The 25,523-nt window shown below is 46.2% G+C and overlaps 1 protein-coding gene across 1 annotated transcript in view; it reads right to left on the bottom strand.

The window, feature by feature from the left end:
- MAP3K15 (mitogen-activated protein kinase kinase kinase 15) overlaps window positions 1-25,523 on the bottom strand; it is a 119,145-nt gene that overhangs the window by 16,488 nt on the left and 77,134 nt on the right. The window contains exons 12-18 of the mRNA XM_081809065.1: window positions 21,525-21,574; window positions 19,509-19,604; window positions 13,696-13,783; window positions 8,463-8,596; window positions 6,108-6,235; window positions 3,995-4,125; window positions 3,685-3,790 (exon numbers count right to left, since the gene is read on the bottom strand). Coding sequence (XP_081665191.1) covers window positions 3,685-3,790; window positions 3,995-4,125; window positions 6,108-6,235; window positions 8,463-8,596; window positions 13,696-13,783; window positions 19,509-19,604; window positions 21,525-21,574 — 733 coding nt within the window. The remainder of the gene's footprint in view (window positions 1-3,684; window positions 3,791-3,994; window positions 4,126-6,107; window positions 6,236-8,462; window positions 8,597-13,695; window positions 13,784-19,508; window positions 19,605-21,524; window positions 21,575-25,523) is intronic.

The raw sequence follows: 25,523 nt of genomic DNA, 5'->3' as shown, positions 1-25,523 counted from the left end.
CCCCTGCTGGTGAGCTGCACATAGGACTGGTTCCCATGGAAGGAAAAGCAGCTTAGAGCATCAGCTCATAGGGTCTGGTGGTGTCACCACGCCCTCTTGACAGTGGGTGAAAGATGTATGATCTCTGGACACTAGATGTGGGACCCATTGCAGAAATACTGCTTTAGGGTTTGTTTTTTTTTTTTTTTTTTTGAGAGAAAGAGAGAGAGAGTGAAAATGAACCTTAAGCAGACTCCACGCCTAGTGCGGAGCTCCAAGCAGGACTCAATCTCCAAGCAGGGCTCGATCTCACGACCCTGAGATCAGGACCTGAGCTGAAATCAAGAGGTGGATGCTCAATCGACTGAGCCACGAAGGCGCCCCCTAGGGTCTTTTTAAAAGGACTCCTGCTCAAAGGCCATCTCCCTTGGCCTGAATCCCTCAGGAGAAAAAAAATGGAGGAGTGAATACAATGTGAGGGATAAAAGTGGTGGGGGCAGCGGGCAGTCAGCTAAAGGACAGGTCTCTGCCCAGCACGTGGGAGTCACATTCAGAGGGACCCGGCAGGAAAGTGTTCCCAGCTGGGGAGCAGGGAAGGAGGTGGGAGTCAGGCGAGAAAAGGCGAGATTCCATGCTGCCTGCCGCTAGACCCGCAGCCACAGGGGAAGAGCACTGTCCCTGGAGCGAGGACCAGAGTGCTGATAAGTATATTAGCAGGGCTCCTTTCAGTTACCTAATTCAGACGGTTTGCTTCTCAAAGTGCCATTAAGACTTTCTCTCGGTTGTCTCAGGGTAGCTGGCAAAGACTCAGGAAAGGACTCCTGTCCTGGACAGGACGTAGAGGGCAGTGGGAGACAAAGAGGAGATGACTTTTGGGGCACCTGGGTGGCTCAGTCGTTAAGCGTCTGCCTTCAGCTCAGGTCATGACCCCAGGGTCCTGGGATCGAGCCCCGCATCGGGCTCCCTGCTCGGCGGGGAGCCTGCTTCTCCTTCTCCCTCTGCCTGTTGCTCCCCCTGCTTCTGGTCTGTCAAATAAATAAAATCTTTTAAAAAAAAATCTGAGATGACTTTTATGATTACAGCCTCTGAGTCTGACAGGTTCAACATATTAGTTACCCACAGAAACTTGATTCTCTCAAAGGCTCCTGCCAGCCCTAATAATCTGGGACTTCTAAGTGCAAATTAGTATTTATTTTATTGACAAATACTTCCGTTGCACTTGCTGTGAGTCAGGTACTGGTCAAAGCACTTCACCAATATTAACTTATTTACTCCTCATAAAAGCCCTCTGAGATGGTACTAGGAGCATCTCCATTTATGAAGAAACTATGTATGGCACAGAGACATGAAGTAACATGGCCAAAGTCACACAGCTAGCAAGCAAGTGGATGAGCCAGATTTTGAACCAAAGATGTCCACAGCCATAGACCGGAACAGAGTTCCTGTCCCAAGATCCAGCCCTAGGCATCTACCCGAGAGGGATGAAAACTTAGGTCTACACAAAGGTTTGTCCTTGACTGTTCAGAGCAGAATTGTTCACAATAGTCAAAAAGTGGAAATAATCTAAATGACCACTAAATGGTAGATGGGTAAACAAAATATGGTCTATCCATACCATGGAATACCATTCAGCCAGAAGAGGAATGAAGTACTGATACACGGCATAGCATGGATGGACCTGGACGAGACTATGCAAAGTGACAGCAGCTGGACACATAGGACTACCTACTCTTCCATTTGTGTGAAATCTCCAGAGCAGGCAACTCTCTACAGAGAGCACATCAGTGGTCACCTGGGGCTGGGGTGGGGACGGGGACTGCAAGGTGGCACAGGAACCTTTTTGGAGCGAGAGAAATGTTCAAAAACTGGACCGTGGCAAAGGCTGCACACTCGGAAAGTTTTTGAGAAACCACTGGATCGTGCACTTCAAACAGGTGCACTTTATACCCCAATAAAGCTGTTAAAAAAACAAACAAACCAGAAGCAGAGGGGGCTGACCCTAGCCATACTGGCCCTTCCTCCGTTCTAGCTGGCTTATACCTACAGTGCAAGCCCTTCAGAGGAACACAGGAGGGGAGGCTTCAGGGCCAGAAGTTGCCTTAGCCTCTGGCTCCCCTTCCAGGCTCCGACAGCCTCTGGGCATTTGCATGGAAAAGCCCAGCCATGTCCTCAAGCATCCAAGCAGGGCTCTGCAGGAACCAGCTGAGACTTCTTTACAGAACCTCTCTGTGTTGCAAAGAGTAATGATATGCAGGGGAATTTCCTACCCAAAATGAGACCCCTTCTTTATTATCCCCCAAACACCCCTGCATTATTTTGCAATGCAAAATGCATGCCTCCTCAAGCCAATTACTTGGGAAAATGTGATAGGCGATAATGGATTATACATGCATTTTGTGAATTTTTTCTTCTCCTTGGGGATGCTAATTACGAGGTAAATTGTCAGGGGTTTTATGTTTTGAAATGACTCCTTGTCGTATCAGAGACCCTCTTGCTACACACTGCCAAGCTAATTGGTGGCTTCCAAAGAGGAGGATATAAGTCATTTGCAATTAGGGTAATAAAAAAAAACGTGCCAGTCATACATACATACATACTGACATACACATGTTGATACATGTATATTTCTATCAGAAACAATCAATGAAAATTCAGTACACTTTTTGTGAGATTCTGGTGGAGTCTTTGGTGTGATATTTTCCATTTCGAGGTGCACGTACCTCCTCTGGTGTTACAACTGAGATGTCAGTCCTGAGAAATAAAAGTTCTCTTTAGATAGAGAATGTGTCTCCACCGTGGGCGTCCAGCGGTCGACATACAACAACCCTCTTGTTGAAGAGAAGTTTTTCAAAGCTGAGACATTATGCACTAAAGCCAAGGCCAAATCTGTCCACTGCACAGCTCGGTGCTCCAGGGACAGAGAACAGTCATGCTTCTTTTATATAGATTACTTCAGAGCTATCATATTCTAAGCACTGTTTCTTAATTCCTTCAAGCAGGATCTTTGTGATCCTTTTATTATACCTTAGGGGACCACAAACTTTTACTTTTTCAAACTCAGTACTTCTTTCCAGGGATCGATTCTTTTTAAGCAGGAATTTCAAAAAGCCACAGGTAGCTTTTTGAACCTCATTCGACTCCCTGGTCTGGTAAATGGAAAGCTAGCTGGTCATTTCGTAGCACTCTGAATCCAGTCCCTCTCAAGGTTTCCATGAGTCCATCACTGAGTCGTGGAAGACAAAATCCAACCTCTCGATCCCACCTACAAGACCATATTCCCCAGAACCATCAGCTTCCCTTGGAAACATAACCGTATCAAAGTACACGAGGTACCAGAACTCACTCAGGAACAGGCTATTTTTAGGACAGACCAGTAAAACGCCCTCATGAGTTGTCTGAGGACTACTGTGATTCACAATTACTCACAACTTAAAAGAGATGCTGTTTTGCCAAATGGTTAGAAACCCTCAGAAAACCTCAAGGAGAGAGCCACACCCACCCAACCTTTGAAGATGACAACGACAGTAAGGCACGATCGTGGCCACAAGTCTCTGGCTCAGTGCACCATTATAAGTAAGGTTCCAATCATCTGAACTTGGGGACCACACATGGTCGGCTTTCATTACCGACTGGCCACACCACGCTGAGGCTCTCAGGAACCATAACTCCGGCACGGTTGCCCGTGCCCAGCCCCGTCCCGCTTACCAGCAAAAGTCTCGGTGCACGGATTCACTCCTGCAAGCCGTTTGGAGGTTCCAAAATCAGAGATCTTCACCACTCCGCTGTAGGTATTCACCAGAACGTTATCACCCTGTAGAAAAGGAAGAACCTCAAATGCTTTGGACCTTAAGAAACGGTCTCAAGTCTCTAGCAAGACTAGCCTCAGCACTCTGGGGGCGGCCACGCGCAGTTCCTTCCCTTCTCTGAACTGGGCAGTCTGCAGACCCGGCCAGCCAGCAGCTGGCAGGGTCTCAGAGGCACAAACGAAGCCGCGTTGGTGGACACCAGCAAGTACCTTTATGTCTCTGTGCACAATCTGGTTTTCATGGAGATACTTCAGGCCTTCCAGGATCTGCCTGGTGTAGAACTTGATGGTGGGCTCCTTCATTGGCCCCCACTTTGATTGCAAAAGAGCAGAAAGGCTTCCTGGAAAGGGACACAGCAGAAAACTCAGCAGGGCGATGAAGATTCAGTCCTAAGAGCCAGGGAAGCAAAGTGAGGTGATATCTCACCGCACATCTGCCATCACGCCAACACCACTGCATTGGGGCTAACTGCAGTCTTTCCTCCCTCTGCTGCCAGCTCCCAGACGTGCCTGCCGTGCGGCCAGAGAAGGCACCGCAGAGGGAGGGTGAACCTGAGTCCCTTGGGACCTCTGAAATTCAGCAGGGCTCCTTTTGGTTTTACAGACTCTGTCATGCCGCACAAAGTCAGGAGGAGAGCGCACAACAATGCACTCTGGCCTGGGGAGGGCCGGCCCCCTGCTGCAGATGCTGCACAAACGTCTTGGCCATTTGGCTTGGGTCAAAGCCACGTTTTATACCTGGCCCTGAACTCAGAGGTGGACAGGACCAGAATGAGGGGCCATTTAGGGAGACAGGGGCTAGGTTCAGAGGAGTTTGGGTCTGTTCATCCTCAGTGGGAGAAGCCCCCTGCGTTGGGTCACAGGGGCAGGACTGTCTTAACGTCCCTGCCCTTATTATATTAGATATTGAACCTTTGGGCCCAAAGAAAACCAACCTTCACTGTATTATTCTGACCATGTGTTTCAGGGGTCACTGTGCAGGCCCTTGGGCACCAGCCAGCCTCAGCCTGACACCTTACCCAGTGCTGAAGGAACCCTGCTATGCCTCAGTTTTTCTCCATCTGTAAAAGGGGATGTGCACATTTCTCCAATTCTGCTGTCATCCTTAAACCTTACCCTTGGAAAATCATTTAACGTGAACAGCAACTGACCTATTTTCTGCTAGACTAGGAGCAACCTGAGAGAAGAAGAAATTGTATTTTATCCTTAATGTAACCTTCAAAATCCAGCCCACTACCCAGCTCTCAATATACACAGTTAGGTTCTTGATAGGAAAGTAGGCTCTTAATAGCTGTTGGTTAAAGCAATGAATGAATACAGATTTCTTCTTTTTTTAAAAAAGATTAATTTATCTTAGAGAGATAGAGCGAGCGAGCAAGCATGAGCTGGAGGGGCAGATGGAGAGGGAGAGAGAATCTCAAGCAGACTCCGTGCTGAGTATGGAGCCCAATGCAGGGCTCGGTCTCATGACCCGAGCCGAAACACAGTTGGATGCTTAACTGACTGCGCCACCCAGATGCCCCTGCACACAGATTTCTAACTGAAGTTTTTGTGTTTGCACTCAGATCATAATTTTCATTATTAATTTTATTATTGTTTTAAATGAACATTTATTGAGCTCTTGCTCTCTGCCAGGCACCATTTTAAAAGCTTTACATACACTATCTCATTTGATCCATCCAACAACCCACTGACCTAGGGTCCTTACCGACCCAATAATTATTACAACGCCAATCATTAGAGTAATTATTAGTACTCCAATTTTACAATTCATTTATTCAATCAGAAAACTGAGGGGGCACAGAGGTAAAGAATTTGCCTGAGGTCCCACAGCTTGCAGATGGAGGGACCAACTCAAGCTAGACACTCTGGCTGCAGATCAGAGGAACTCTTCCTCCCCCCCCACAATACTGCCTGCATTTGGGGGATTCTGTGGGTAAGGCACTGGCGTTTGATTTCACAGTAAACATGTTATTCTGCAGTGTCATTTTTAAAACCTCTGTCCCCTCGTCTCCAAATTATCTTTAAACTCCTAGACCATGAAGGCTTCAAGGCTGGAGACTATGCTTTATTCATCTGTCTCCGTGCTTAGCCCAGCGGCTGGCACTCAGTAGATCCTCAATGAATATTTGATGACTGAATTAAACCAGAAACAGACTATGTGACACTGGAAAGTTTGTATCCAACCCCTCTGAGAAACAAATGTTCTCCCATATCTAAAAGGTCTGTCACTTTTTAAATGGCAAGTTGGATGATGATGTTCACATTCTATTTTCATCAGTGGTTTTCAGCGTGTGAGACCAGAATACTAGTGACTACTCACCCCCAGGCACCTGCTCCATAAATATCTTAATGTAGCCATCCTCCGAAACAGAGCCCAGGTACTGAACAATATTGCGATGCTTGAGGTACTTGTGCAGGGCTATCTCCTCGTGCAGAGGCTGAGAGTACCTAGTAAGAAAAGCAAAGCCAGCATCACCTGCCAGATCCTCGGGGCTTGCGGTCCGCACGGCACTGTGCCAGTACCCGTCCTGCTGCTGGCCGTCCTTCCCTCTGGAAATGGTCTTGCTCCTGGCTCCCGTAAGAGTAGGCAGCTTCCCTTATGTAAAAGAGGGGACAGCTCTACCAGCCACGCAGGGCTGCCAAAGGCCGAAGCGTGTCAAGTGTCTCAGGCACCCACCAGCGTGCCTTGTATATGGGAGGTACTCAACAAACGACTGCTCTCGTTAGGGTCTCAACTCTCCAACTATGCTTTGCCTCTCTGAGCAGGCCCTCTTCCTCTGCCTCTCATGAAGAGTCGTGTTGCAGAAGGTTCTGTCTTCAGCTGCCTTCTAGTCTCATTCCGCAGACTCAGTCTACACTATAACAACGGCTACCTAATGGACCTCCTAGCCCAGCGTCGGGTTCCTTTAGTCTATTCTCCTCTGGTTGCCATATTTCCTCTTCCTGAAACACACACCTCATCAGATCATCAAGTCCATACAAAGACCATATTGCTTAACATGGCACAGGAGGAACTTCAAATTCAAGTCAGACTACATCTACTGAAAATTTTGCCTCATCTCAGGAGCGCCCCCACCCCCATCCTACATTCGAGTCACAACAGATAATTTGTTGTTCTCTGAATACACTCTGTGCTTTAACAGCTCTGTTCTTTCCTCTGCATGGAATGCTCTGGCCTCTCCTTTTCTGCCAGATGAACTGCTACTCATCCCTCAAAGACCAGCTCAAAGAGGATTTATTTCTTCAAACTTACCACAACTCACTCAGGAAAAGTAAGTGATTCCTCTCCTATCTTCCACAAACATTCTGTGCACTGACCCCCTTCCACCCCCCGTGGTGACACTCATCACTTTGATCCCCAGGCAAGGTATCTGCATTCCCTACCAAACCAGGAACACCCTGACATCAGGACAGCATCCTAGGCACCTGTCAGTCCCCAGGGCCAGTCCAGAATCTGGCAAAGAGAAGGTGCCTAACATTGTAAGTTCAGCTATACATTTAGGGAATGGGACAAAAACAGTTTCTAAGGTCCCCTCTGGCTCTAAAATTCCCCGAAAATCTATGGGCAACAAAAAGCTTAACTATTGCAACCAGTTAAAGGAGGTGGTACATGCCAGCAGTCTCCCCCCAAAATACAACTGCACCACCTTAGCCAGCATGAGCATAAGAGACAGAATACCGGACAAGGAACTCAAGAGACTGGATCCCAGTCTTGTTTCCTCACGTCCTTGAAGAAGTCATTTAATCTCTCCCAGCCTTAGAAGAAGCTAGACGAGTTCATTTCAGGACCGGCCTTCTAGCTCAAATACCATAAATGAAAAGACAGATGAATGAATGAGTGATTAAATGAACGGATGAATGATGAAGGGTCTTACAGCTGCTAGAAAGCACTTGTAACCCATCCCTAACAATTCACTGACCACCAGGATGGAGGGCTGTTTGCATGTGTCCATCAGTGTCAGCACTGAGGGCAACATGCAGATGTCGTCTGAACATGTCTGTGGAGAACAGAGCTATTCTTTCTTATGTGGTGGCCATTACTCTGTATGTAGCTTCTCTACAAAAATACTTGGCAGTCAACACTGCAACATTCTTGTTTAGAATTGGGGGGGCAGTGTGAATTTTAAAAAGGAATATTTATTAGACTCTAAAAAATATTAAGTTAGTAACAGTGGTGGTTTAAAAAAAAATAGCCCCAAATGTATGAGGGTGAGGTTAAAGGGCAGGGTATAAAAAAAAAAAGTCTGTACTGCAAAAAGCTAATTTTCTTTTCACCACATTTAATTTTCTGTAATGATACATCTGAATAAATCATAGCCCTTTAAAATTGTTACATTATGAATTAAAGCACTGAGTCACATTTAAAAAAATTTGCCATCTATCTATGTAAAAATGTACAACTTTAGACCTAGTTGATGAGTGGAAATAAAACCACAGTTTTCTTTTAAAATAGGACTCTTGGCAATCCACATGCCTCCAAGTAAAATTGTTCCGTTTTCTCCATCTATTTATAACACACAAAGAACAAAAGTGAATCACCATTCTAACAAGAGAACGTTACAGTTTTGGACGACATGATGCCTTCATTCCTAAGTCCCCTGCGCCGTCAGTGGTGGGCACGGGGTGTGGGTGTGGAGGCGGCACCTGAGAACAAGGAAGGCCCGCCCTGACTTGCCTGCTGTCTCTCTCCGGGATTTCCTTGATGGCTATTCGCACTTGGTTGCTCAGGTCTCTTCCGGCATACACGATCCCATATGTGCCTGTCCCCAGCACGACCCTATCGCCGTTTGCATCGTGGTCATACTCGTACTGAAGAAGGCAAGGCAACAGGATCAAAAAGCACACAACTTGTGGGGGAGCCCCATAAGAGCCTAAACGTTGTCCTGCCATTTTTTATTTATAAATAACATTATTTGAGTACCAGGAAGGTCACATTCCTCAGCTTATGTAATTTTCACTAAGTAATTACTTTCAAAGGGTAGAATTCTCAGTTACTCATACATTCACAACATGATTTTAGGAAATGGAATCCAAAAAATTTAAAAATACAGCTCATATGGAACTTAGTGGCCTCAGCTTTTGGAGATTTTGTCCCACTTTAATGCTGCAATTTACAAAGGCTTCTAAGCCATGTCCAGTACCCCAAAGAGCTGCCTTCCTGCATGATCCTTCATTAGCTTCTCAGGAAACCAATCTCCTTCTATAGCCCACGGGAGAACCGAAGGTCAATAAAATGTTCTTAATACAAAGCACATGGCAGGGCTTCCCCCCCTTTTAGATGGACAGATCTAGCGTCAAACACATTGCACACATTCCACCTATAATCGCCATTGCTATTCTGTTGCTGCAATCTCATTATCAAAAGTTGCTGTACAGCTGCATTCTAGTTGGTTCTTCTCGAGGATAAAAACAAATATAACTCTAGGCTGAGCAATTCTTGCTCCTGTTGTTTTCTAGGCTCTACTGTGCCTACTTATAGAAGTGCACAGAACATGTGCTGGTCCCTTCCAACGTACTTCCAAGGATGCTCATGACAGTGAAGATCACTAACAGGTCCCCGTCATGTCTGACTGAACCAGACATCAACCTGCTCCATAAAAGGCTTCTATCTCACACCTTTCTTGGCCCCCTCATCTGTTACCTTCAAAGTGCATCATTCAGTTCATTTCCACAACAAACTCTGATTCTGAACTAAGAATTCAAGTACCTGAGTCAATTATTAAAATGAATCTTTTTGATACTTTCTGAAAGAAACCTCAGAGAGTGAATTTCAAGCTAACTTGATAGTAAAAATCTCATTAAATTGTCATCAATGGGAGGACCAGAATTAGTGGCAAATCTGAACAGCTGTGCAAAGACACACAGGTGTAATGGTGTAATAACTGGACTAGAGCTGCACTGTCCGCAAGAGCTTGGGATTCTCACACCTGTCTGACTGGCTATGATCTAAAAGGTAAAAAATCAGTGTTGGCGAGGATGTGGAGAAAAAGGAACCATTGTGCATTGTTGGTGGGAATGCACCACTGGTCCAGCCACTCTGGAAACCAGTATGGAGGGTCCTCAATAAGTTAAAAATAGAACTACCTTACCATCCAGCAATTCCAATGCTGGGTATTTACCCAAAGAAAATGAAAACACCAATTCAAAGAGATACATGCACCCCTATGTTTACTGCATTATTTACAACAGCCAAGCTATGGAAGCAGCCCAAGTGTCTATCCACAGACAAATGGGTACCACGAGCTGGCCACCTAGGTCTCTTGTAGGCTCACATTCTTAATCAGCTGAGAAAAAACTTCTATATGTTGTACACAAAAGAAAATTTTACTTCAGTTGCCAAATTTTTCTTAAATATTCTGGCTGAGAAGATACTGAAGTAATGAGGTTCTTCTATAGAGACCTATTCAACTTCATCTCTGAAAGTCACGGACAGTGACTCATAAAAGAGTATTTTATCTTTATGTTTTATTTTTTTATGGTGTATCTTTGTTTTCAGTGACCATATTAAGTATTTGTGCTTTTGCCATACATGTATATTTACTTTTACTACACTTTTCCTGTTTCACCAAGTAGGGGAAATCGTGTGCTTTCCGAGGGCACGTTACTTGTCCTGTTGTCATGCCTCAATGCCTGGCACGGTGCTGGTCACGGCAGAAGCCTCCCGACTGCTGATGTGTGAACTCAACAAATGGGTGCTTCCACCTGGCTCTGAGCCACCATCTCCTGGGGCAGCTTCTTGTGCAAGTTCACCCCATGTCACCAGGCTCTACGGCTCTGCCCTGGTGGTGCCCAGCCGCCGGGGCCACGCCACCTCTAGGCCCCGGGAAGCCGGCAGCATGCACAGCCCAGCGGTGCAGCATGGAGACTCTTCTCACCCATCATCTTTTCTGAGTCTCAATTCTGATCCGGGCGTTGAGATGAGGTCACGCGAGGCTGCTCCAGAGCCCGTGCTCCTTCTCCCTCACTGATTGGACAGGAGCTGCTCTCCTTGGAAGTGTCAGGACAGGAGTGCTGGGGGAAACCCAGTGCCCTCCACAGCATGTGGGACTGAGACAGGTCCCAGGAGCAAGCCAGCTGCAGTGGTGGGGACCAAGCCCTGTCCGCTCGCTGGTCATGGAAAATTTCAGGTGCAGAAATCACAGGCCATTGAAGCCTCTATCAGATCACGTGGTGTGATGGAGGGCTGGGGGCTCCTTTCAGGTGTGAGAGCATGCAGGGGGATATAGGGTGGCTGTCAGGATGTTTGGCATTTGCACATTTCAGGAATTTAGGTCATAAAGCATGAGGGAATGGAAGCACCTCTGAAATCTGCCTCTGTTCAAGAAACAGGGACACATTTTTCAGAAAACCTACTTCCTAAAGCTGTTAGCCAAGCCACTGCCATTTACTGGAAGTGCTGACGTGTCCGTCATCCACAGAACTAGCTCTGACCCAAGGCCTTAAGAGGCAGGTGCACTGGCGGGGGGGTGGGGGTGGGGAGGAAATGCACAGCGCACGGCACAGGCCAGGCCGCACCGGTACGGGCTTGCGACTGGCTCGGCGCCTCGGCAGCACCCTGAGGTTTTGAGCTGCTTAACACCTGTGTTCCTGGCCAGGCGTGTGGGGTCCACAGAGCAGGGCCACTTCTCTCTCATTGTCTGCTACTGCCCCAGCTCCCAGCACAGTGCCCGGCATCATCAAGTACTTGCTGAAGGCGTGCAGGGGCTCAGAGGCTGGTCCGCAGCTTAGCGGGACAGCGTGGGCAAGAGCTCGGCAACCTAAGCTCCAGGTGGCATGATATGACATCATGTGTGGCTTTCCCAAGGTCACAGCTGGAAGGCTGGAACAAGGGATGGCCACTCGGCTCTCTGCCGCCTCTCAGCGGCAGGTGAGCCCGAAGCTGGTGGAAGGTAGCCTCTACCAGACCAGTTTGCTGAGGGCAAACGCTCCCCTTGTTAGCGGTTCCTGGAGCTGTTATGAAGTCCAGCTACCCTGTTCACAGTTCAGCCTAAGGGAAGCTGCAAGAGATACTGAAACTGACCGCGATGGGACTTTCGAGAATACGAGAAATGAATTATTCCTCAACAGGAATGGGAAATTCTTTGTATTATGGAGCTTTCCACTGTAAAGGCATAAGCTTTAATAGGATTACCTTAGAAGCAGGAAGACCACTTTTTAAAATTACAGGATCCGGCTCCCTTACTAAATCTGTTATGAGAATGGTGATTTTGATACAAAATAGTAACAAACTGTGGCATCACAGAAGTCATAATATTTCTAAGAACTAACACTTGTAGAGCACTGACCATGTATCAGTCACCCCTGAGCACTTAACGGTGTGACTGCAGGCTGTCCTCGCAAACCTCACTGTCCCTTCTTAACACACTCAAGGGCCGTGAGCCCACCAGGTTTCCCCACGCCACCTGCCCTGGTGTACAGGTCTACACCGATGGCCTCAAAGCCTCTGGCCAACTGTGGGAGTAACAGAATGATCCAGTGGTCACAGTGTGGGCCCTGGAGCCTGACAGCCTTGGTTCTCCGCCCAGCTCTCCCACTGCTACGGACTTCCTCCAGCTGTTGACCTCGGCCGGGTTTCCCCACTTGTAGAACACCACCACTGATAACTGCTGATCTGGACGTTCCTTCTCCGTGCTGGACATGGATCCCAAACTTCCTCTTGCACGGATACATTTCATGGGACCACAGACTCCCACTCTCAAGGGTGATCAGGAGGAATAAATGAGAGCATGTGAACGGCGCCCAAAGCCCCACCGGGTGCAGAGTAAGTGCTCGATGACTGCCAGCTCTGAGAAGCCAGCCACGCCTTGAGCACTGGGGCCCCCTGTCTTGCTCACCGCTAGGTCTTCACAGCACAGGCACGGGGAAGACGCTTGGTCAACCCTGGTGGGAGAACCCAAGTTCAGGCTGTGCGGATGCCCTCGGGCCCCTGGAGGAGAGCAGCTGAGTCACCAGGAGCCCCCAAGGCGGGCCCTTCCGAGTCCCAGGACGTCTGGGACGCAGCACAGCTGCTGCGGCCACCTCTACTGCTCGTTCTGGAGGCCCCCGGGGCCTGCTGATCCTCCAGGAGGCGGTGGGCCACCGGGCTCGGCTGCCAGGTCCGGAGCGCCCCCGCCAGGCGGGACGCCGCCGCGGCCTCCCTCTCGGTGCCCTTCCAGTCTCTCAGCGACTCCCTCAGCCACTCCGTGGGGTTGTGGCAATAGTGCCCCGTGATGGCATCGATCGTGGCGTCACACACTTTTCAGGCACGGGGCCGGTCTTCTCCAGGCGTACCCCACATTATCACCCGTGCTGTCAAACGCGGCGCGCAGGTCTCGCCCCTCCGGCGGGGCCCCGGCGTCGTGCAGGCCCCGCCGCAGCAGCAGCCCTGGGCGCGCCGGGCCCAGCGCCTTCCGCTCGAGCAGCACGGAGCAGAAGGCCAGGCCGCCCGGCACGCGCTCCAGCTTCCTCTCGCCCACGCGGCCCTGGCACAGCAGCTTGAGCTCGGTCAGCTCGCCGCTGGGCCGGCCGGCCCACGCCGCGGACCGCGGCGCCAAGCGGGGAGGGTGTCAGCCCACCTCCGGCTGCCCCTCCTCCTGTGCCCTGCGCTGCAGCCATGAAAGAGTATTTTTTACATTTCAATTCACTTAATTAACATATAGTGTATCATGAGTTTCATCGGGAGAGTTCAGTGATTCATCATTTGCGTAGAACAGGGCTCATTCCATCCTGTGCCCTCCTCAATGCCCATCCCCCAGTTACCCCATTCCCCCCCATCTCCCCTCTAGCAACCCTCAGTTTGTTTCCTATGGTCAAGAGTATTGTTAAATATAAAGGATTTTCACACACAAAAATGGGACATTTTCTTGAAGCATCAAAGACACAAATTATACAAGTAATTTTTTCCATGTTGCAGGTCTTCTATGACTCACCTCTAAGGTGTCCCCATCGGTGTCCCCCTCGAGCTCCACTGTACTGCCCACTGAGTTGCTTATCATCTCTTTAACCAAAGAGCAAAACCTAGAACAGCAAATGTCACAAAGATGCTAATTATCATCACTCATGTTCCCTACATTTAACTTAGCCTTATTATATTAAACCGTGATTAAATATACCCCAAGTTTTTACAAGTTCATGGAACAATCAATCTACTCCTTGATTTGACATAGCACTTTAATGGTTACCTCATCTAGTTCAAATACTCATGTGATGTTTGAATCTCCTCTATACAGTAGCCCCACCCACTGGTTGGCCAACTGAGGCTTGAACATCTCCAGAGACAGAGAACTCATTACCTCACAACGTTGCTCTTTCTGTGGACAACTTGATGAGAAATGCTTTATTATATCAAACGAAGACTTCATTCACGTGGGTCCCATCCATAGACTGCTTAGAATTAATCCCTCTTCTACGGAACAGCCCATTAGAAATGTAATTATATTAAACCTTGTAAATCTTTCCTCCTTTTTCCTTCAATGTTTCCTCCAGGACTTGTTTTTAAGTCACTCCACTAAAAGGTCATTGTTGAAAGGTGTCGCCTTATTATTCTTCAAGTCTGGCCCTACGACCGGTGTTCCAGAGGTGATCTCATCGGTGCTAAGGAGAGTAGGACCCCCACCTCTCAAGCTGTAGACACTCTCGTGCTTAGTGCAAAATAAGGTCTTGTGGAAGGAGGGGGTGGGGAGGAAATGTAGAAGGTGGCCTCGTCATTCCCTTGATACAGATCAAGCTTACTATCAAACTGTTACCCACAGGTCTTTCTCACAGATGCTGCTGGGCTACATCAGCCACTTCCTAGACTCGTGTAGTTGTTTTACATACAAGCGATTTGATTCGCAAAAAAAAATTTTTTTTAAAGATTTTATTTATTTATTTATTTGACACACACACACACACAGAGACAGTGAGAGAGGGAACGCTAGCAGGGGAAGTGGGAGAGGGAGAAGCAGGCTTCCCGCCAAGCGGGGAGCCTGATGTGGGGCTCGATCCCAGGACCCTGGGATCATGACCTGAGCCAAAGGCAGTCGCTTAACCAACTGAGCCACCCAGGCGCCCCATGACTCACAAAAGCTTTAGTCAGTATTTTCCTGCAAGATGGCAGGGAAGAATACTGTGCACTTGAAGATAATTCCCACAAAACATTAAAATGTTCTTTTCTGTAAGTAATCCATTCTACCTTTGCTTCTTTTCATGTTTGAAAGCTGCGAAACACAACAGTCAGGATTCTTAAGAGACGTGTGGTATGAACTTACCAGAATAACTAAAATTTACGGGACATTATCACTCATTGTTAAAAATGTGGAGCAAGTGGAATTCTCCTCATACACTACTGGTGGAAGTGGAAAGTGATGCAGCCACTTTGGAAAACTACTGGTGGAGTTAAGCAAAGGCGAACGGAGAGCTGCCCCCTATCGCAGTAACCCCACATTCTAGTTGTATACACAACAGAAATCAACATGCATGCTCACCAAAAGGCATGTACAAGAATGTGCAGTTTTATTCCGAATAGCCCCAAACTGGAAACAACCCAAATGTTCACCAACAGAGCAGACACACTGCTATACATCCACACAATGGAACACGACACGGCAATAAAAAGGATGAGCTGATACATATACATCATGGCTAAATCTAATGGATATTATTTTAAGAAACGTGAGTGAGAAAACAAAGCGTACATACTTCAGGATTCTATTTATTTGAAGGTCAAGAACAGGCAAAGTTGACCACTGGCGATAGAAATCAAAATAGTTAGCACTGCAGGGGGGGGAATGACTGGAAAGGGGCATGAGGCACCTGCTGGGGTGGAGATAACCCTAAGTGCACTTTACACACTTCACTTGTATGTATGTTACACTTCAATTAAAAAATTATTTAGGTGTATGGCAAAAAAAAAAAGGCATTGAGGACTGAGGGAGGGTCAGAAAGGTCAACTTGGTAGTGAAGGGATATTCTGCCTCATCTTTGGCAGCAGTTTTTGTAAGTTGAAGACTGTGATCCAAGGGTCCCCTAGTCTGATATTCAGTCCGATTTCCAAATATGATGTCGTAATAAGTGCCTGAGACATGCTGAATTAAAACGTTCTCAAACCACATGATACAAACACTGAACAAACTAGTAGTAAAGAGCACTTCCTCAACCTGATAAAGGCCATCTATGAAAACCTGCTGGCAACATCATGCTTCCTGATAAAAGACTGACTGGATGCTTTCCCCCTAAGATCAGGAACAAGACACAACGTCCTGCTCTTAACACTGTACTGGAGAGCCTAGTCAGACAGGTAGGTAAGAAAAAGAAATAGACATCTACACTGGAAAGGAAGCACTCTAATTACCTATGTCGGCAGCAGACATAATCTTGTATACAGAAAATCTTAAGGAATTCAATAACAAGTATGAGAAGCGGGGCTCCTGGCTGGCTCAGTTGGCAAAGTGTATGACTCTTGATCTCAGGGTCATGAGTTTGAGCCCCACATTGGGTGGAGAGTTTACTTTAAAAACATAATCTTAAAATACTAGTAAAAAGTATTAGAATAAATGAATTCAGCAAGATTGCAGCATACTAAATATATAAAAATCAAGCATATTTCTATATACTAACCATGAACACTCTGAAAATGAAATTAAGAAAACTCTATTTATAATAACATAAAAAAATACCTAGGTCTATGTTTAAAACAAAAGAAGTATGACACTGGTACTCTGAAACTGCAAAAAACTGTTGTAAGAAATTAAAGAAGACCTAAACAAATGGACAGCCGTGCTCTGGGATCGAAGGTTTACTATGGTTAGAATGACACTGCCCCAATTGGTCTACATCTCCACTGCAATCCCTGTCAAAATCACAGCTGCCTTTTTTGGAGAAACTGACAGATTCTAAAATTCACATGGAAATGCAAGGAGCCACACTAACCAAAGCAATTATTAAAAGCAAGAACAACGTTGGGAGGACTCACATTTCCTGATTTCCTAACTTACTATGAAGCTACAGTAAGAAAGAAAAATGTGGTACTGGTGTAAGGACAGACATACAGAGCAAGGGAACAGAAGTATAAGTCCGGAAATAGACTCTTACATTTATGGTCAACCGAGTTTCTAAGAGTGCCAAGACCATTTAGTAGGAGAAAGAAGAGTCTTTTCAACAAACAGGCTGGATCGACCACATATCCACATGCAAAAGAATGAAGCTGGACGCCTACTTCACAGCATATACAAAAATGACCTCAAAATCAACCAGAGAGGGGCGCCTGGGTGGCTCAGTCGTTAAGCGTCTGCCTTCGGCTCAGGTCATATCTCAAGTCCTGGGATTGAGCCCTACATCGGGGTCCCTGCTCTTCGGGAAGCCTGCTTCTCCCTCTCCCGCTCCCCCTGCTTGTGTTCCCTCTCTCGCTGTGTCTCTCTCTGTCAAATAAATAAATTAAAAAAAAAAAAAATCAACCAGAGACCTAAATCTAAGAGCTAAAACTCTAACAAGAAAACAAACATACAGAACCTTAGGTCAGGCAACACCTTCTTAGGTGACCCCCAAAACACAAATGACCAAAAAAAAACAAATTGAACTGCATCAAAATATAAAGCTTATGTATCGCGGAGGGCCCCATCGACAGTGACAAACCACCCACAGAATGGGGGCTGGGGAAGTTGTATGCAAATCACACATCTGATCAAGCGCTTGTATCCAGAATATATTAAGGATTCTCAAAACCATTAACAGAAATACAAATAACCCAATTATAAATGGGCAGTTTGGAGAAGACTGGCAAACACCACCTTCACCAGGTGAGCCAAGGTAATTTCACCAGGCACGAGACAAAGATGCCATACGGATCCTGACGTGGCGCGTGAGGACAGGACATCACTTCTGTGCTGTTCCTTCCCGAAATGCATGGCACTAATGTAATCAGGAGGAAACAGCAAACAAACCCCAACTGACAGCCTACACAACTTCAACTGCCTGTGCTCTTTGAAAGCATTGAGTCAAGACAGACAAAGCAGCACTGATGAAGATAAACGGGGACCAGACACGTATGACCATTAAATGTAACACGTGATCCTGGACTGGATGGCGGGGCAGAGAAAAAAATCTTGTGTTTTGCTGTAAAGGACATTAGTTGGACAGTAAGTCAAATGTGGATAAGGTCTCTAGATTACAGAGCCTTATCAGTCTTAATTTCCTAATTAGATAACTGTGCTGTGATTATGTAAGTGAATGTTGTTTTTAGGAAATATGCACTCAAGTAGTGAGAGGTAATGAAGCATTATGTCTACAACTCACTCCTCAGGAGTCCAGAACAAAAATAATCATATGCATATGGAATGAAGGTAAATCAAGTGTGGTGAAGGGTTAACACTGGGGAATTCTGGGTGAAACATGTATGGACATTCTTTGTACTGTTTTTCTCCAATTTTTTATTAATTAAAAAAAATTTTTTTTAATTTTAAGTAGGCTCCACACCCATTGTGGGGCTTAAACTCAAAACCTTGAGATCAAGAGTTGCATGCTCTACCGACTGAGCCAGCCAGGCGCCCCTCTAAAACTTTCTTGTAGCTCTGAATATTTTCCAAAATAAAAGGTTAAAAAAATTCTTTTAATTGGGTGAAGGATTTGAGCAGATAGTTCTCCAAAGAAGATATATAAATGGCCAGTAAACTCATGAAAAGATGCTCAGTATCATCAGTCATTAGGGAAATGCAGACCAAAACCACAATCAGATCCTACCTAATGCCCACTAGGATGGCTAGAAGCACAAGGACACACAGTAATGCATGCAGCAAGGACAGGGAGAAGTTAGAACCTTCGTACACTGCTGATGACAATGTAAAATTGGACCACAGTCTGGCAGTTCCTCAAAGGTTAAACACGGAGTTACCTGAGACCCAGTAATTTAGCTCCAAGAGAAATGTAAACACAGGGCCACACAAAAACTGGCACGTGAACATTCTAGTAGCATTATTCATAATAGCCAACAAATGGAACCAACCCAGATGCCTTTCAACTGAATAGATAAATCAAATATGTCCGTACAATGGAAGAGTGATGAGCCACAACAAGAACAAAGTACTGATACAGCTACAGCACAGGTGAGCCTTGAGAACATTATAATAACTAAAAAATGTCAGACACAAAAGACCACAGACAGTGTGATTCCATTTATATGAAACGTCAAGAATAGGCAAATCCAGAGAGACAGAGAGTGGATTAGTTTTTGCACAAGGCTGGGATAGGAGGATTAGGTTGAGGGAAAATGGGGAGTAACTGGTAATGAACACTGGGCTTCTTTTGGGAGTCATGAAAATATTCTGAAGTTAGATTGTGGCGATGGTTGCAAAACCGTGAATATACTAAAAAAAAAGACTGAATCGTACACTCTAAATGGGTGGACTGCATGGTATGTGAATTATACCTCAGTGAAGCTGTAAAAGTAACTTTCTATAAGTTAAAATTTCAGGAAAGGCAGCATATCAAATAAATATTCTTCTCAACAAAGACCCTTTAAAATTGATTTGCCATGGGAGCGCCTGGGTGGCTCAGTTGTTAAGCGTCTGCCCTCGGCTCAGGTCATGATCCCGGGGTCCTGGGATCGAGTCCCACATCGGGCTCCCTGCTTGGCGGGAAGCCGGCTTCTCCCTCTCCCACTCCCCCTGCTTGTGTTCCCTCTCTCTGTCAGAATAAATAAATAAAATCTTTAAAGAAAAATTGATTTGCCATAATTACATCACAACCCCCTGAATCAGCTGTAACTCACCTATTACACTGGTCTTCGGTAGAAAAGTAGATTTGAAAGTCATCGGAATTATCATGGACATAAAGAAAACAACACCGCTCATCAAACTTGGATATGCTGTAAAATTGGAAAAACATAAGGCAGCTTATGTGTAAGTTTTGATGTCACTTATACATTTTTGAGAAAAATCTAGTCATAGATTTTCTTCCATTTTACAAATTTGAAAGATTCATTAATGTTTTAATCACTACTCCCCAAATTTGACTTCTACTTCTCTACAAACTTTAAATAGCAGGGACATTTATCTTGCGTATGTTTGAGTTTGTACCCATCAAACGACTTTCATTTGTATGGAGAACTTAACCATGGGTACAGCACCTAGCAAAGCCTAGAGCAGCAAGAAAGGGAAATCAATATGGTCTCTGTCCTCAAGAATTTATAATTTCACACACAAGACAGGAAGCTTATTTGTGAAATAATGTAGTATGGTACCTAAGGAATTTCAAGACTTGAAAAATATCAGGACACACTATTTGGGGCCACACAAAGGAGGGAGAAATACACATGGCATCTTAGCTCAAGAAAGGCCTTTACAGGTTATCTGGTCCATTTCCCTCTAAGGTCGGGATCCGACTCTACAGCACTTCAGTCAATAGTCCGCTTTCCTGGACATACCCGGAGACAGAAAATCACCATACTCCATTTGCTGATGGATTTTACTGCTCGAAAGTTCTTTACCTACAATGGGCCAAGCCTACACGATGGCCCTCATTTTGCCAAGTGGCACTACAGAAAAGCCTAAATTCTCTTCAAACAAATGATGCCACTTTATCTTCCCCTAAGTCATCTCTCCCTGAGATCCATAGCTTCTTTAGCCATTCTTCATATGTCAGGGATTACACGACAAATACTTAGTTGAAAGAGCAACAGGGTGATTTAAAAATAATGAAAACTAGGTTATACATAAGTTTTGGAAACAAATTTGTAAAGAAACTATCACAGTTATTTGGGTAGCACTTTGTTCAACATGTGCTCTTTACAGCACATTGGTTCCAGGGTCTGATTCATCCCAGGTCCTTTGCACGTCCCTGTTGATGGTTGAATGGCAGCAAGAGGTAGCTCTATGAGAAGGCACAAACAAAAGGTTCTTGACTACATGTTCTCATACCACTTAGTTTCTGGAGTATTCAGTTTTTGAAAATGTTCAACACTGAATTATATTTTTGCATCAGTATTACTCAAATACATTACTGTTCTTAAATTATTTCCCTCCCTTTAAAGTGACAAAAATATTATTCTAATCTAAACAGTGCTGTGTCTAGAACGGGATCATACCATGTCTGGAGGTAACAGGGGATTCAACAGTGGCCTGTGGTCTTACAATCAGATAAAGAACATACAGTTCTAATCCAAGCCCTTCATTTAATGGAAACTATGAACAGAGTCCTGGAAAGGCTAAGTGATTTTGTCAAGGTTAAACAGTGAAAGAGGGATTACAATTCACATCTGCTTCCGAGCTGCTCCTGCCGTTGGATGTGCTGGCAGGGTGAGGCTCAAAGTGTAGCCACAAGGGTCGCCAAATGGTCACCACCCCTGATCCAAAGACCAAGCACCATAGCTCTCCTTGGACTACACCACCTGCTCCCCAAATGAGAACAATGCCCTTGGCTCCATTATTGTACTCAGGAGACCCCAACCGAGTGTCATTACCAAGTAATTCCTTCAGTTACTGGGATTCTGGGGTTCCCTGAGCACTTGAACATCCATGGTTCAAAGAAGAAACGCTTTCTCTTTCTACAGATCTAACTTCATCTTTTAAAAAAAGTTTGAGACAAGACAGTTTAGTCTATTGGATACCAAAAAAAGCTTCTCTGTTACAACAAGCCAAGAAGCCCTTATTAGCAGCACATGAACAAGCTGAGGATTCTGATAAAAATGAGAATATCACATCTTATAAATAAGTGGAAACATTAAAGTAAAATGCTGTCATCGTTATTTGTATTAAAACAATAATTCCATTTTCCCTTATGTTCTTACCTTATTCCCCTAATGGAAGAAGGTGTAAAATTCCATTCATGAATTTGTTTCTGCAGGTTTTAAAAACAGAAGTCAGTAGAGCTTGATTTTTTCCATGCAAAAAAATAACTTTTGGTTTCATTCTCTGGTCAGTCGCTTCTGCTATTTTACTTTCAAGAGAGATTTAGGAGTTAGAGCAATATATTTTATATAACTTGGAAGACCAGAAACATTTTCTCATGTATTACAAAAATTCATTTGTATCTCTAATCCAGTTTAGAGTGAATGATCTAAAAAGTTGAAACAGAAAAGGCACAGAATAAGCACACACTGAATGGACTTTCATCTTCTGTCAACCTATCAGGAAAACTCTAAAATGAGTTTGAGAACAGCCCACCTAAGTTGAGTGACCTGTGAAAATATTTGCAGAAGGAAAAATGTGGCAGCCACCAATCAGTGTTCTCCAATCTTTCTTTTTTTTCCCCTGGGCACACAGCCAAGAATACATTTCCCAGCCTCCCCTGGAGGGTGGGGCCCCGTGATGGAATTTTGACCAATGGGATTTAAGGAGGAATGATGTGCACCATCTGTGGGCGTGGTTCATAATAACCTCCCCAGCGATCCTTTATTCCACTACAAGAGGGAATGTGGACCCTACCGCAAGTTTATGACACAAGGCATAAACTTTTATCATGTTAAGACATTGATATTTAGGTGCTATTTGTTTTAGCAGATAGCTTGCCATAACTAACACAAAGACTAACCTGGATTTCATTTTGTACAAGGTGCATTTTTAAAAATAACTTTGGGGGCACCTGAGTGGCTCAGTCGTTAAGCGTCTGCCTTCGGCTCAGGTCATGATCCCAGGGTCCTGGGATCGAGCCCCGCATTGGGCTCCCTGCTCAGCGGGAAGCCTGCTTCTCCCTCTCCCACTCCCTCTGCTTGTGTTCCCTCTTTCACTGTGTCGCTCTCTGTCAAATAAATAAATAAAATCTTTAAAAAAAGTATTAAAAATAACTCTGGGGGCACCTGGATGGCTCAGATGGTTAAGCGTCTGCCTTCAGCTCACGTCATGATCCCAGAGTCCTGGGATCGAGCCCCACGTCGGGATCCCTGCTGAGCAGGGAGCCTGCTTCTCCCTCTCCCTCTGCGTGCCCCTCCCCCTGCCTGTACGCTCTCTCTCCCTGTCAAATAAATAAAATGTTTAAAAAAAAAACAACAAAAAACTCTGTTCCCTCCCTCCACCACCACTGCCCGCACTTAATAAACATTGCACAAAGCTAAGCCTCAGAACAGAGATCTGAAATCTGTTCCAGAAGAGCCACAGGCTACAGTACCAATACATCGCAGCAAAAGAAAATCATTTAAAATAAGAAAGCACATGTGGTTGGCCTGAAAAATGGCATAAATGACCAGCTAAGCCCCCCAGAGAAGTGTGAGAGCCAGAAGACTGAGCATATGGCTTAGGAGAATAGCCACGAGCAGCTGGGTGACAAGTTTCCTGCCATCCTGGAGGAACAACAACATGAACACCTGGGAGGATGGCCCTCAATGGGAGAAAATTCATTCATCCGTGTCAATTGAGCACCTACTATGTGCCAGGCAAGGTACCAGCACGGAGGATGTAGCAGAGAACAAAGCCTCTGCCTTCATGGGGCTTACATTCGAGAAGAGAGGAGCAACTAATTAAGTGGTAACATCACGACAGAGGACAAAAAGCAATACAAAGCCAGAGAGCACTGGGAAGGGCATTAAGGTGGGGCGGCGGTCATGGCATTAGGCTGGATGCCCCAGGAAGGGGTCTCTGATGACTTCTCAGCAGAAGGTTAAAGCAGGTGAAGGAGTGAGCTGTCCAGACACATGGGAGGGACAACAGCCCCAGGCAGACAGGAAAAATCCTGTCCCTAGGGCACGTCTGGGAACCGGCAAAGGGGAGTGGGAAAGAGGTTGGAGAGAGCTCATGAGGAAGATCACGCAGGGCCTCGGAGACCATCATCATCTCCTCTTCTACTCTGAAGAAGAGGAGAACCCTTGAGGGCCCTGAAAGATGAAAGTATATGCCAAAGTGAAAGCCACCACCTTGGACCCAACCGTGTAGAAAGACTGAGCATATTTTAGAGGACTTGTGTTCAAAGTCACTGGAAGGTGGCAGTCATGGAGAGCAGGAACCTGCTTTTGGATTCGGGTACAGAAATATGAACCAGGGCAATTTCGAGAGCACCTTGTCCTACCCACCTACAGGCAAGAAGCTTGCATGTATATAAAAAGGCCAGCCACAGGAGTTTTCAAAGTATTCTCAGATGGAAGGTTTACTGTAGGGTAGCTTTAGGGAACTTCTTGAGTTGGGAGGAAGATACGCGGGCTAAAAGGTAAACAACACGGACTCCCCTCTTTCCCTTTATATCACAGTCAGTGGGCATTTGGGGGGTACCTGCTTTGTAGATACTATGGATATAAAAAGCTACAAATCATACACGGGCTAGCAGAGCACTTGGGGAGACATTCTCAAAAAGTGATCCAAGAGCAATGGGAAATACTGCGCATACTATACAGGGAAGAAGGTAGCCTACATTCAGTGAAAGGGGTGGGAGGGTGGTTAGAGACGCCTCCGCAGAAGTTAGGGCTTGGATGACTGGAAGAAGGAACTGCAGGGGAGTAAGGAGGACAGAAGAGCACACAGGAGCCCCTGCAGGGCCAGCTCAGGGGACAAGGAGAAGACGGGATTACACAAGGGCTTGACACTCAGTAAGAGTCAGTTTTAATCTGGAAAGCCACGGGATTCAGTCATGGTTTGGGGGAGTATGACCAGAGGGCCAGTACAGGTGTTTTAAAATTATTAAACTTCTGACTTGAAGTATACCGTATGTTCAGAAAAGGGCACAGTGATCATCGAAGTAAATTTCTACAAAATGAAGACTCGCTGTAACCAGCATCTAAATCAAGAGACAGAACATGAACAGCAGCCCAGAAGCTTCCCTCATAATTGCCCCCCACCATGCCCAGTCATCCAAGGGTGGAAAGAGCAACCACTATTCTGACTTCACCACTACCGAGAGTTTTGCCTGTTCTGCAAGAATATGTAAATGAAATCGTGAAGTCCACACACTCTTGCATCTGCACGTGGGGTTTTTCGTGAAACATCTGGTGGTGGAAGTCAGGGCTGGCCTCATGGCTTCTGATCTGGTGTCCTGGTGGGTCAACTGACCCAGATTCCTCCATCGTCAACGCGGTGGCTGCTCTCCTCCCATGTTAGGCAGCGACCTCACCCTTTCTGAGGGGGGCTATTTCACCACATCTAAATCATGAGGAGGAAATGGACTCAAGACTCTAGCTGTTCACGTCAGGGTCAGAAGCCCCCAGTAGGAGTGCACAAGCAGCAGAGCCAGGGTGGGCTGCGGAGAAATGGGCCAGGAAGCCAGAGGCGGGGCCACACCTCCAGGGTCCCCGGGGCGCCGACGTAGCATCTGCCCTCCAGGTCCCAGAGTGCATGCCTCTGGGGAGGAATCCTGGGCGTCTGTGACAATTCTGTAGACTTTTTATGTGCTTGTCCCATTGCTAACATAAGCATAAAAGGCAACAACGACAGAGCTTTCCCCAACAAGCAGCCCCACCTGTGCGGTCGGCGTCGGCAGCTACTCTATGCCTGTTGGCAACTCTGGGGCACAGGAGTTGCTGAGGGAGCAAGGCTGTGTTCGACCCTGCTCTGTGCAGTCTACTTGCACTGTTGTGCTGGGGGCCACTGGTGCCAGCTTAGGAAGGCCAACTGTGCCCATCTCCTCCTAACCCCACATCCAGGCACATACTGGAGGTTGCTTGAAACTGGTCACGGTGGGAGCAGTTATACCACAGAAAGCAGCAAACGCTACAAAGTCCACGCTCTGCTCCCATGTCCCCGTGCCACGAGTTAAATGTTGACCAGAAGTTTCTGAATCCTTGCCTAACAAACCAAAACTTCATCTCCTCCTACAGCAGTGCTGCATGTAAGTGAACACGCGCATGCGTGTGATCTGCCCCGGGGGG

Source organism: Leptonychotes weddellii, chromosome X, assembly GCF_054177405.1.
Source record: "Leptonychotes weddellii isolate Sample4059 chromosome X, ASM5417740v2, whole genome shotgun sequence".
Classification (NCBI taxonomy): Eukaryota; Metazoa; Chordata; class Mammalia; order Carnivora; family Phocidae; genus Leptonychotes; species Leptonychotes weddellii.
The sequence above is the reverse complement of the archived record's forward strand: the minus strand, read 5'-3'. Positions and strand labels throughout refer to the sequence as shown.